This window comes from Manduca sexta, chromosome 21 (genome assembly GCF_014839805.1).
Source record: "Manduca sexta isolate Smith_Timp_Sample1 chromosome 21, JHU_Msex_v1.0, whole genome shotgun sequence".
Classification (NCBI taxonomy): Eukaryota; Metazoa; Arthropoda; class Insecta; order Lepidoptera; family Sphingidae; genus Manduca; species Manduca sexta.
The window spans coordinates 7,617,338-7,630,754 of NC_051135.1; the positions used below are offsets into that span (position 1 = coordinate 7,617,338).

General features: G+C 34.8%; 2 protein-coding genes across 2 annotated transcripts in view; one reads left to right on the forward strand and one right to left on the reverse strand.

Annotated features, from left to right (window-relative positions):
* The window catches only part of LOC115453761 (suppressor of lurcher protein 1-like), a 332,327-nt gene extending 320,213 nt beyond the window's left edge, over positions 1-12,114 (forward strand). Inside the window, exons 11-15 of the mRNA XM_037440969.1 lie at positions 8,411-8,597; positions 8,810-9,000; positions 9,121-9,328; positions 11,253-11,500; positions 11,839-12,114. Of these exons, the coding sequence (XP_037296866.1) occupies positions 8,411-8,597; positions 8,810-9,000; positions 9,121-9,328; positions 11,253-11,500; positions 11,839-11,903 (899 nt within the window). The 3' untranslated portion in view covers positions 11,904-12,114. The remainder of the gene's footprint in view (positions 1-8,410; positions 8,598-8,809; positions 9,001-9,120; positions 9,329-11,252; positions 11,501-11,838) is intronic.
* On the reverse strand, positions 2,232-7,533 carry LOC115453760 (DNA ligase 3). Its single transcript, XM_037440968.1, is given in 5 exon segments — positions 2,232-3,992; positions 4,553-4,816; positions 5,143-5,296; positions 5,621-6,621; positions 6,624-7,533. Coding segments are annotated over 5 exon segments (2,784 nt in total). The 5' UTR covers positions 7,201-7,533; the 3' UTR covers positions 2,232-3,204.
* Positions 12,115-13,417: the final 1,303 nt, after the last annotated feature.

The window sequence follows — 13,417 nt, forward strand, 5'->3', positions numbered from 1 at the left end:
CAAAGCCAATGTCAACACGTACGGATTTAATTTCTTTTTAATTCGTAAATGCACTAACATTAACTGAATACATCACATGCAACAATTATCAACATTAGATAGGTACCTACGAGTTTAATATCTTTAATTCGTAAATCGACACAGAAATTCTTTGAATACAGGCCGCTTTTAGGTTAGTCTGTAATTCTGTAGGTTTAAGTTCAGCAGTTAACTTCCCAAGCCTGGTGACGATTCCTAAATGCTCCAACATAAACTATAACATCAAGATGTATTAAAATCTTTTTAATTTATAAATGCACCAACATAACTATATCCAACACAAGTGTATCTTCGTCCATTTTCACGTTTCGATGTCATTCGCACAATATCCAGATAGCGGAGCACAATGGAGCCCCCCTTCAGGCTGACATATTCTTAGATATTTGTGAAACTCGAGACTTGTCTATTCATAAAAGCATTTAATAAACGTATCGTAAAGGATGTGTCTAAATGTTTGTATACGCTATCTAAGAGACCTCGGCACAAAATTGTTTATCTTCGCGGTTGTGGCATTTAAAGGCAGAAATATATTTTCTCCTTTTAAAATATTGACATATAGTTAAATTTATTAATATTAAATAATAAGCATTAAATTATATCTAATGAAACGAAATTTTGAAACACATTTAGAATAATATACCTACTTATTTATATAATTAAATATTTGGTCTACAAACTACAGTCAAATATTTGTTCTACAAACTACAGAAACCACAACAATTTGCAACAGATACTTAATCAATGGAACCATTTAACGGAAGGAATGCTTTCACAAAAGATGCTCCGAGAACATTGCTGAGATTTCCTCGCAATTTATTTCAAATGATAGTTTCATATAATACCGTTCGGTACAACACTTTTATAAAACTACCTAAGCACAATGGACAGGAAAACACTTCTGTGAAATGGTCTGACTAGCACGCTCTTCCAATCGATATAGGTAATATTTAAGCGAACACCTCTTGATAAATATCTACGTACAATGTACCTACACAATCATATTTCAAACCAGATATTTTATTTTACGATAGGTATTAATCACGAAGGCGAAAGGAGTACCAATTAATATCTACGAAAAAAAAAAGATGTGTACGTGTTTTTTTTTTTTTGGAGAGCTGCCGTGCTGCGTTTTTCAATGGGGGTACCCTGCTAATGAGGTACAAACGATCCCCCGGCTTAGCAACCACGGTAGTCCCTAGGAAGATTTAGTGGGCCCTACCGTTATCACCGAGGGTGCCAGCGGACGGTACGCTGGCGACCGACAGCTGTCCGGTCACAGGGCCAGGGTGGAAGGAGGGAGGGGATAGAGGGAAGGAAGAGAAGAGGAAAGAGAAGGAGCCCTCTCAGGATAGTTGGAAGGGAGAGGGAGGGTAAATGTTCGCGAACCCTTATAGGCCTCAATGTGTATTTAGCAACCATGAGGTATACACACTGAACTGTGTGCCTAGAGTCGCGGCAAATATGTTCTCATGCATGGGCGTGCATTTGGTGTGGAGACTAAGCGCCCAAGAATTGCTTCGGGGGTAAGATGTGTACGTGGTAGTTCTCTCATTTGTTGGGCTAGTTCTCCGCATTGCCTATATCTACTGCTAAGCAACATTACAACCGTTAGCGTGCTTCAGTTTAAAGGACATTAGAGCTAGCTTAATTAGAAAATACTAGGCATACTTAGGTAACGGGGATAGTCTAGTTGGTTGTGGAACAGACTGCCGCGACGAATGTCCTAAGGTTCAAAACCTAAGTTTTTAAATATAATGGATGTGGGTACCAACGCCATCTATGATGACCCATTAGAACTAGTATTTTTAGACCGCTGGTTTGGACTCACCTACTCCTCTTGTACAAAATCGAACTATTAATTGCCAACAAAAATACTATAATATTAATTTATAATTTAATTCGAATAATAGTAATATTATACGTATGTTGAAATAATCGCGTATCACTACATAGTATAAAACAAAGTGGCTTTCTCTGTCCCTATGTGTGCTTAAATCTTTAAAACTACGCAACGGATTTTGATGCGGTTTTTTTAATAGATAGTGATTCAAGAGGAAGGTTTATATGTATAATAATAATATCCATTAAATAGTCAGCATTGCACCCGTGCGAAGCCGGGGCGGGTCGCTAGTTTGTCTATAAAGGTTAAAACTATACTTATTCATGGGGATTGAATTATAACACACTACAAGTATATAAAAGCTGCTTTATTAAATCGTGTTTATCACAGTGTTTATAACATATGTATTAATAGTAAATACTTTCCTCTTGTGACTCAGGCATGCTCATAAAATGCAATTAATGTTTGTTGTCTTACCTGCTAACTGAGTCAGCGTCATGTACCTATCGTTCATTCGCGTTAACAAAATAGTAAGTAATCGTCATTCGTCAACCGACACTCAGTCCAACTAATAGTTTTAATCCTCCGGAGGCAATTCTTGTGCGCTCAGGCTCCACACCAAGTGCAGGCCCATTCACAGGGGGATATTTGTCGCGGCCCTAAGCCCATAGTTAGGTGTGTATACCTCACAGTTGCTAAATACACATTGAGGCCTATGAGGGCTCGCAAACATTTCGTGGCTTTCTCCCTTCCTCCAATCTAAGGTTCCCTCTCCTCCCTCCACTTCCTTTCCCAGATATCCCCTCCTAACTTTCTTCCAGGACACTGCAGTCGTTAACTCTCAACTTGATTCCAGCGCCCTGCAGTTCCTAAGCCGGGGAATATCAGTATTCCAGAATAAAAAGTTTGCTTAAAATTATATTCAACCTAACGGTCACAAGTTGAGGACACTTGTATGTAGTCTTATTGTTGGGGGCCTGTTCGCTGATAGACAATGATGATGACTTTCTAACATGAATGTACTATAATATTTCTACAGTAATTTTTACTTAAGTATATACCTATTCCTGTTACAGTTTATTATAAGTAAAATTCAAATAATAATGAACTTATTATTAATTTATCCGTACCACGAAACCAGTAGGCAATAGTGCAATAACGAACATCATTTTTTTTTAATAATAGCATTTTATCAAAACATTAGCGCATTACATACAAAAGTACATTGCAATAATACATTATTTTCATAAAACAAAACAAAAACGTATAACGCGTTGAATGTTCACCCTTCTTTTTAAGTTGGTTAATGAAACAACTTTTATCATTCAGGGCTCAACACAAACAGCATATTTTTCAGTATCACATAATTCTACTTCATTTATACATCTTATTAACCAATATTTATTAACATGTCTCACATCTGGAGGCAATTTCTTTTTTAGCTGCTGCATGTTTTCATAACTAATAGTTTTATTTTTATGAACAACATAATCAACGTCCATGAAACATATTGACTTTACAATGTTCCCGCCATAAGCAATCCAATGTCTCTCGAAATGTTTCCTTAAGTCTTCTTGAAAAGATATAAAATCAGGATAGAACCCCAGTCTTTTGCCTTTGAAGACATCAGGCAAAGGATTTTCTGGCAACATATCTTTCGCATCTAATTCCATATCCACACTTGCTTCAGATGTATCTGATTTGTCCAGGTTTTTCCTTTTCCTGTGCTTCTTACCAACACTTTCAGTTGAAGTATCCATTTCATCATCATCCAAGTTGCTTGCATTTGAGGAATTTGTACTATTTAAATCTCTTTTCTTAACTAGAAAACCATCTAATGTTTTATTTTTTACAGGACTTTTCTTAACTTTCGTATCTACTTTATCTGTCGTTTTTGCTTTTTTTGTTGGCGGTTCGTCGTTTTCGGCTGCCACTGCAAATTTATTGAGAAGTGACACATCAGTTTTCTCTTTGGATGTCTTATAAAGATGTTTGAGCTCTTCCAAATTTGTTGCCGATTCCCAATTTTTGTCTGTCCTGATGCGAGTTACTCTTGGAAACCTTACCGATATCCCATCCGCGGTGTGGAGATTAGCCTTTGTCAACTCCGTACCTGTAACAGTATTTTATAAAATTAGTTTCTTTATAAAAACCTACAGAGTATTTATTGACTCATAGTGTTAAAGCATATCTAATATTTCAAAAGTATATTTAAAAAAATTGAGTATTAATTCTTTTACCGATTTTAATTAAATTTAAATAATATACTACAAACAAAGGCCTTTTGATTATATGTAAAAACCATGTGCATCTACAATGAAAATAGCTTAGTTGAACAGTAATAGACTGTCGAGACGAATATCCACTGGTTAAAAACCCGAGGCACAAGCCTCTGATATTTTAAAGTTGTGTGTGTATTCTTTGTCAATTGTCGCTTGCTTAAGGGTGAAGGAAAACACTGTGAGGAAACTTGCATACCTAAGATCTCCATAAAAATTGGGAAGGTATGTGAAGTCTGCCAACACACACTGGGTCAGAGTAGTGAACTAAAGCCTAACATTCTTTCAGTAGTAGAGGAGGCCCGTGCCCAGCAGCAGGACAGAATATAAAACTGGGTTATTATTATTACATATGATTATGTGCATCTACAAATATGTTAAAAATAAAAAATACCTGTAATCTCCCAAACTGGTTGTTTCTTTGGATCAATAGCTACAAAGTCCGGTACCATTCCCTTATTACAGTCCAACCAAGAGGGTATTTTGTAGCTATCTTGTGATATTTTCATCATCAGAGGTGAAAGTTCCTTTTGAAGCCTCTCTAGTGTACTATCATCATGGCCTGTATGAACTTTGGTTACTGTGACCCACTTATTACGTTGTTTGTCCAGACATCCCATCAGGAATACCGACATCATACCGCCCTTTTTGCCTGTGCCTGTTGAAAAAAAAATAAGATTTTTAATATAGAACAAAATGTATTGTTCCATGTTCAAATAAGGAAAACTAGTGCATTTACACAACACAATAAGTGCATCACATGAATGCGCTGATGTATAATATTTAAATTATATAAAACCTAAAAAGTGTCATAGCTAAATATATAACAGGTGAGCTATATCTTAGTTCATGTAAGACATCATGCCTAGTACCAAGGAATCTTAACTATACAGGGTCGTTAGGACTATTTTAACATTGTTATTAAATGATATCACATGTTTATCTTCTCGAAAATAATACTTAACAATAAGTTTTTATATTTACCAAACCAAGCTCCAAGAACAACTAGATCAGCTGTATCAGCCATTGCTCCATCAAACAGATAATCTTTCTTTACCTTCAGCCAATGCCTTTTGCCTGGCTCATAGGTTGAATCTAAGTCCTTAAGTACTAGCCCCTCCAGGCCTTGTTCAAGTACCTGTAATGATAATGAAAAAAAATTGCAAAATTACAAATGATTTTACTATTTATATAATATATTTATATATTTAACTTATTTAATTGATGATATAAATAAAAATGCCTAAATAGATTTGAGTTCCGTGAAATGTGATAAGATATTAATATAAATCAGAAAAACCTTAAGTATTTATTTAAAAGTACAAATAGTACGACAATAATTACTATGATGCTTACACCATTATATTCAGAACGCACTAGTCAACCATCAAGACAATTTTAATTACCTCTGAGTCAAACTACAAATACAACAGTCAATCTTTAAAAACAAATATATATTTACCGTAGCAATCATTTTGGCCAAATCCGATGGTTTCCTGATCAATTGCTGTTCAGAGAACATGACATGGTTTTTAACTTCAACCATATTCTCTTGCAGTATTTGCCTTCGCTTTTTTATTGGTATGTCAAGCAATACCTCACCATTATAGTATAAGCAGTCAAACACAAACAGACAGACAGACGCATCTTTAAATTCTGATTGCTTGTGAATACCCAATGTGCCAAACGGTAATGGTTTCCCAGTATTAACATCAACCATTAATACCTCTGCATCCAAAATCAGATCATTTCCTTGTGGAAATGCTTTGGGTAAATATTCCTTAAAATGATTCACTTTATGAGCCATCACTGGTTTTAAAGCCCTTGAGTAATATTTAAATTCATTTCCTTTTTTATGTACTTGTACTCTTTCTCCGTCATACTTGATTTCAGAGAACATGCCGTTTGGACATTTCTTCATTGCCATTTCTACAGACTTGCATGCTTCAGCCAACATGGGTAATACGGGAGTCATAAGGGCTATTCTTGCCTCTACGCTCTTCTGAACTACATCTTTATGTTTAACTCCTTTTCCATGTGGCAATACTCGGTCTAAGACCATGTTTAAATCCCTTGAGGCTTGAAAAGCTGCGTATGCATCAGGATGTACTCCTTCCAATATATGTTTTGGGCCGGCGTTGATTCTCAAATCACCTTTAATAAGTCTTATGAGCATTTTCAAGTCATCTAATGTGCATCTCTTTACAATTTTTTTAAAATGATAAATCTGTTCATCTTCTTTTGTGAACTTTGAAAGTTCTTGTAGGAATTCATCGACGTCTTGTAATGTCAAAGTAGATTTGTCTGCGGGGCTAACATTTTTGGATTTCTTGAAAAAATGTTGTATAGTGTCAGCAACATCCCCTTGTTCCAAATGTGTTGACATATCATCATGGTCAGTTTTAAAGATTTTAGAGAATAATTTAACAAGCTGTTTATTTTTTAAATTGTACACCCTTTTGAGACTTGAGGTAACAGTAGCTTACACCATAACGACAAGGTGCCTTTGAAAGTCTTACTGTCTGTTCCCTCACGGAAGAATCTATTAACAGTTGCCGTTTTTTCAGTATATGCATCAACTTTCGCAATCTTTCTGCATAAATCACAAAATGTTAAAAACCTATCATCTTCCGTCTCCACCTGTTTTTCAAAATCTGATTTCTCAGCTTTAATCGAAATGATACCAACAGATTCATTTTTTATTACCTTTGCTGTGTACTTACCATTGTTTTTCTCGGCATACAATATTTCCATATCATTTAGTTTCTTCAATATCAACTCTTGGTCCTCCTTGCTTAAAGCACCCCAGTTGCCGATGTCATCTATAGAATCCACTCGCTTTGTGGCGGGTCTTTGCTTCAATAACACATTTATGAAGCAATCGACATGGTGCCAGGACTTCATTTGCTGGCCCTCGCCATATGGACTGGCTACTAGCTTTGCTATGCGCAACTCACCACTAGCACAGCTAGTTTTGCATCCTTTACAGTTAGCGCGACCTCCTTTAGCCCGATCGACGAAAAACGGCACAGTTTCCGACATGATTTTGAATGCATAATTTTCTTATTCATAAACAAACAGCGATTGCTCAAGTGTCAACCATGTTATATTAATTTCGTGAATGTGTACAGAGCATTAATTACTGCGATAAATTAAAATATTTACTATTTCATAGTGTAAAAATGGAACAAAACTTATCAATTAGCTTCTTAGATTATGCTTTGTGGTTCCATCGAGGATTGAAAAACTTATTTTCATAACTTTTAATTCTTGACAAATGTGAGTTCATAGTATGTGTCAATTCACAATATAAATTTTAGTGGTGTACCACTCAGTGTTGCCAGGGCCCTTGAGTCGTAAGTTACGTTTCGTTTCCTGAAATGTTACATTTTTGCTGCAAAAGTTACATTATTGTTTTTTTTTATTTACGCGTTTTTGGGCAAGCATTTCTGTAGCTACGAAAACGCGGGGACTCGCGAAGTAGGAAATGTGCGGGCGCACACTCAAGCAAAATCAAGTTTTAATATATGCAAGATACGTTTCATGGCGAGCCATCTCTAAGTGTGATAACGAGTGAAATACTTTTTAAGACCCGTCAGTTTTACGTGCGTTCAATTTGGATTTGTTGAGTAGAAATGCGTTCGTAAACTGTTTACAATAAAAAATTTGTATTACAAATATCGTTGTCCTCAAAAGTTACGAAAATTGCCTTAAATATAAAAATTACTTACATGTTACGCGAGGGGGTCAAAAGTAACGAAAAATGTAAGAAATGTAACGTTCTGGCAACACTGGTACCACTAACTATTCATACTTCTTCCGTTCTTCAATTCTTCTCCACGATTGATTTATACCATATTTAGGTACATTTCTTTCACTGTATTTGAATATAGTTCGATTTAACTGGACGTGTGTATATACATAGTATTCGATAATGATTTGATATTTATGTTTAATAAAACGAAATCAGAAATATCGTTAAATTTATCGTAACACTTTGCAGTATATAATTACTCCACGATGAAGTAACCAAATGCCTTTTCCGAAATTTGAGTTCCCCATCCCTAATCACTATTGACATTTTCCTCGCGCATGCGTCGTCCAAAGTCTGCGTTCGGATACGCAACCAAATCAATAATTCGACATAGCTGCAATAATAATTATTAAAATTATTTTATCATTTTATACAAAATTGTTAAATAATAAATATTGCTAATTCAAAATTAAACATGCAAATATTTTTTTGTTCCAGCTTCATCTTGTCACCAAGAATTTAGCAGCGATAGCACAAAGCATGGCACGCTCACATCGCCTCATTACCCTTCGCCTTACCCGCCGAACACTCATTGCCACTATGAGTTTTTTGGAAGAGGCAAAGAAAGAGTTAGATTAATATTTCAAGATTTCTATTTATATAAATCTGCTGATGGTTCTATGGAGTGAGTATTATCGAGATAATCTAATATTATATACTTATTCTTCAAAATATAGTCGAAAAATATTAATTACAACTACTACTACAATATCAGTCTACTGGTATATCAAATTACCAGTTGAGTAGGCGAAAACTTAAAACGTTGTATTTTATAAATAGGAAACTAGAGAATATTATAGCTAATAGTATTGACTAAATTATATTTTATTATTTCAGCTGTACCAATGTGGATTCGCTACAAGCATTTGTCAATGTTGATGGCCGATTAGAAAAAGTAGAAACCTTCTGTGGAATTGATCTTCCAAAACCTATTATGTCTAACGGACCGAAACTTATGATGGAATTTCGGGGAACGCAGTCTTCGAGATACTCCAGAGGATTCAAAATCTCATATTCTTTCGTAGAAAGTTAGTATTGCCCTAAGAATAAAAAAAAATGTACTTACATAAATCCTAAAACATGAAAATCTAATCCTACTATGTAATGAAATTTTACATAGATTAAATAATTTAATAATTGTTTTACAGATTTCGGCATTACCTCGGGGAGACAGCTTAGAGAGTTTCCTTGCGCTTTTGTATACAATAGTAGTGAGTTCCGTAATGGTACTTTCGCTTCGCCTAACTCGCCTGGTCCGTATCCTCGAGACACAGAATGTACATACTTCTTTCATGGTGGCGAGAGCGAGAAAGTTCATCTTCATTTCACGAATTTTGATGTAGAGGGAGTGTTACCGTGAGTATTGTTTAAATTTATTACAATCAAACTAATATATCAATAACTGATGACCGTAATATAGAATATCTTTTATGTAATAAGGAAGAATTTATGCTTTTAGTTTTAGTAAAATAAAAAGTAAAAAGACAATCGAAAAATAATAAATACTAATAAATTTGAGAACAAAGTACATGGTAGGTACTTAGTGGAACTTTCTAAGCGGTTTAACATAAAATACACTTAGAGTCGTATGTAGGTACACTTAGACTTACTTAATAATAATAATAATATCAGCCCTGTATTATATACTTGCCCAATACTGAGCACGGGCCTCCTCTACTACTGAGAGGGATTAGGCCTTAGTCCACCACGCTGACCTAGTGCGGATTGGTAGACTTCACACACCGTCGAAATTCCTATAGAGAACTTCTCAGATGTGCAGGTTTCCTCACGATGTTTTCCTTCACATTCATTCATACATGATTTTAGAAAAGTCAGAGGTGTGTGCCCTTGGGATTTGAACCTGCCGACATTCGTCTTGGCAGTCCGTTCCACACCCAACTAGGCTGTCGTCGCTTACTTAAACGTATAGTTTAAAAATATAGGTAAAATTATGCTTATATTATATTAAATACGTATCTATAATCCAATTCATACAGACATTGTCAAAAATTTCGTATCTCCAAAGTAGCAAAGTGCCTGTATGCAGGAGAAATTTTAAAATTTGAGTTCAATGGTTTGAGTTGGAATATTGCCAAGGCCTTGGAGCGGGGCGCCTCCGGGTTATAACCTTAAAACTTGTTTAAAAATCGTAGCTTTAAACAACCAAGTGAACTTATTCAATTACTAGCTTTTGCCCGCGGCTCCGCCCGCGTTATAAAGTTTTTGGGGCTAAAGTTTTCCGTTACAAAAGTCACACTATACATTTTCCCGGGAGGCTATGTTCATCCCAGGGTCACAAACTGTCTCCATACCAAATTTCATTTTAATACGTTGGCTAGTTTTTTTAGTTTAACACGTTCAGGCAGACAGATGCAGCGGGGGATTTTGTTTTATAATATATTTTTGTAGAACTTTTTAAGAGGAACAATCCCGTCATACTTCATCAGTGCATAACTTTAACCGTTTACGCAGCGCACGCAACGGAAGCTCTCAAAACATTTTCCTCGTTTTTGCAACATGTTTCATTACTGCTTCGCTCCTATTGGATATAGCGTGATGATATATAGCCTATAGCACTCCAAGAATAAAGGGCTATCCAACACAAAAAGAATTTTTCAGTTCAAACCGGTAGTTCCTGAGTTTAGCCATTACTGCTCCGCTCCTATTGGTCATAGCGTGATGATATATAGCCTATAGCACTCCATAAACAAAGGACTATTCAACACAAAAAGATTTTTTCAGTTCGAACCGGTAGTTCCTGAGATTAGCCATTACTGCTCCGCTCCTATTGGGCATACCGTGATGATATATAACCTATAGCACTCCACGAACAAACGGCTATATAACACAAAAATATTTTTTCAGTTCGAATAGGTAGTTTCTGAGATTAGCCATTGCTGCTCCGCTCCTATTGGGTATAGCGTGATGATATATAGCCTATAGCACTCCACGAACAAAGAGCTATCCAACACAAAAAGAATTTTTCAGTTTGACCTGGTAGTTCCGGAGATTAGCGCGTTCAAACAAACAAACAAACAAGCTCTTCAGCTTTATATAATAGTATAGATTAAAACTATTGCCAATATTGTTAGGTAGTACCTACGAGTAAATTTTCATAACGCCCAGAAATTACATTGAAATATGTTCTTTAAATTAAAAAAAAAAAACCCTGTACATTTCTACTTTGCGGCTAAAATAAATAAAGCAGCCATAGTTTCTTTTTATACAATTTAAAGAAAGTAACTCAGAAAAATTTATGTTGTATGTAAACTTTTTGCAGATGTGAAGCTGTCTCAGCCAGTGATTACGTGGAATTTTCAAATTATATGACTGAGGATAATAGGTATGGTAGATATTGCGGCCAGATGAAGGAATTCCACGTTGAATCCGAGAGGAACTTCTTCAAAGTAACGTTCCGTTCAAACGATAGACTTGACGGAACAGGGTTCAAAGCTATTTATCAGTTTCTAGAAATAACTGACGAGTATCGAGCCCCACCGGTGCGGGACAAAGCTTCGAATTCTATGTGTAAGTAGTTTAATTATTTATTCCTTTATATTATAATACCTAATGTTTGTTAATTTTATTTATAACAATCACTTGTTCATATAGTTGCCTTAGATAATTCAAATAATTGAATGTGTAATAAATTGTTTTATTTCTATGAAATTATAAAAATGACTGCAGATATTTCCTAACTAAATAATATTTAAGAAAAAACGATGGCTATTATCAATCAAAGCTTATCACACTAAAACCTGTCACCCGACCTTTAAATATTACTGGAGGAAAAATTATATCTTATTTTCTGCGGTTTTACTTGCGTTAGTCAGCAGATTATTAATTGTGTCCTTTTCAATTTTCAGATATAATGAAAAACGTTCTTATGCTGCTCATCCTCGCTGTATCATCATCTATATCATTAAAATAAAGTGATATTAGTTTTAAAACCTAGTCTCTAATCCTGTACATTTTGTAATATAATATGTGCCATACACCTGTAATTACGTAGTTTATTGTGCAAAATTTTCTATAAACGCGTTTTCAGTTATATTCTATTAAAAACTAAAGCAATACGAAGCGAGACACAATAAAGATTTATTAATAAAGGCACGTACTATTGAAATAAATTATAAAAATATTGGAGTTGTTTCATTTAGTATTCGAAAGAAGATAAATGCGTTCCTTTAACGATTTTATATATGGTTTAGGTAAATTAAAATTAATAACCACGTTTGCATCATTTAATAAAGGAAGAAACTGCTAAAAGACACTCAGGGAAATACAATAAATAAAATAAGATTGAAGGCACTACACTCTCTTTAGTAACAAATACCCAATAAAAATAAATAAAAATAAAATATAATTAATCTCCTAGGTATGACAGATAGCAAACACTATTTCCTAGCAATTCTCATGCTACAAGTATATTCTTACGGGACGTTACATTTTCTCTCTAATCACACCTACCGCAAGGCGCGTTAAGGAAGTTCGTTTAAAAAAAATGATTTTGTCCTGCACACAAAATTGTGATTGTAACAATCTGATATAAATGGGGAAAAGGGCTTCATTGCTCAAAAGTGACAACTAATCTTCCTATTTAAAATATTCTCCTTACCGTTCTTTACCATCCAGTATAAGAGATATACAAAAAAAGGATGAGTGTCAGATCCGACGCACGACTGGAGGTTACTTCTTAATACGTCCCTTATATTAATAAAAGCATTCACAGTCAAAACCGGTTATAATGACATCGAAAGAACCGCCGAATCTGGACGCTATATCTGATAGCCGTTAAAACGATACGTCGCTATAACCGAACTTGTTATAACCGGTTTCTACTGTATGCATTTCTAATAATGTTTAGTGAATAAAATCTATTATATCAGCATCATTCTAATTGACAGAAATATAAACTTAACGTGAAAGGTTTGCAGAAAAACTTACGGCTTTTCAGTTAACGCTTGTATTTTATAATTAAATTCACTCCACATTATATTTTCATACCTGGTGCCTCATATAAAAATTGATTATTTTGGAGTAAACTCTAAAAATAATTTGTATCTTGCACTAAAGTCTAAACATATTGCTTTAATAATTACCAGCTGTGATCAGTTGCAAAAAAAGTAATGTCCCTTCACATTCTATATGTAAGAATATCCGAACGCACATGAAGTGAAGGGTACGGAGGAGCCAAATGCCGATGAGCTTATTATTATTATAAAGTATGTGAGTTGGTAAAATAAATTGATTACGTAATTTAATTATAATTAAAGATGATAGTTAAAAAAATTATAATTAACAAAACATTTAGATTTACTAATAAAAAACAGCCATGAAAAACTCGTGTCGCTTGTAAGGCGGCGCCCCCGATAAAACTGCGCTAGCCGTACCTATTTTTTGAAGCAATCCACTGAAAATTTATAATACACATTTAAAAAAATA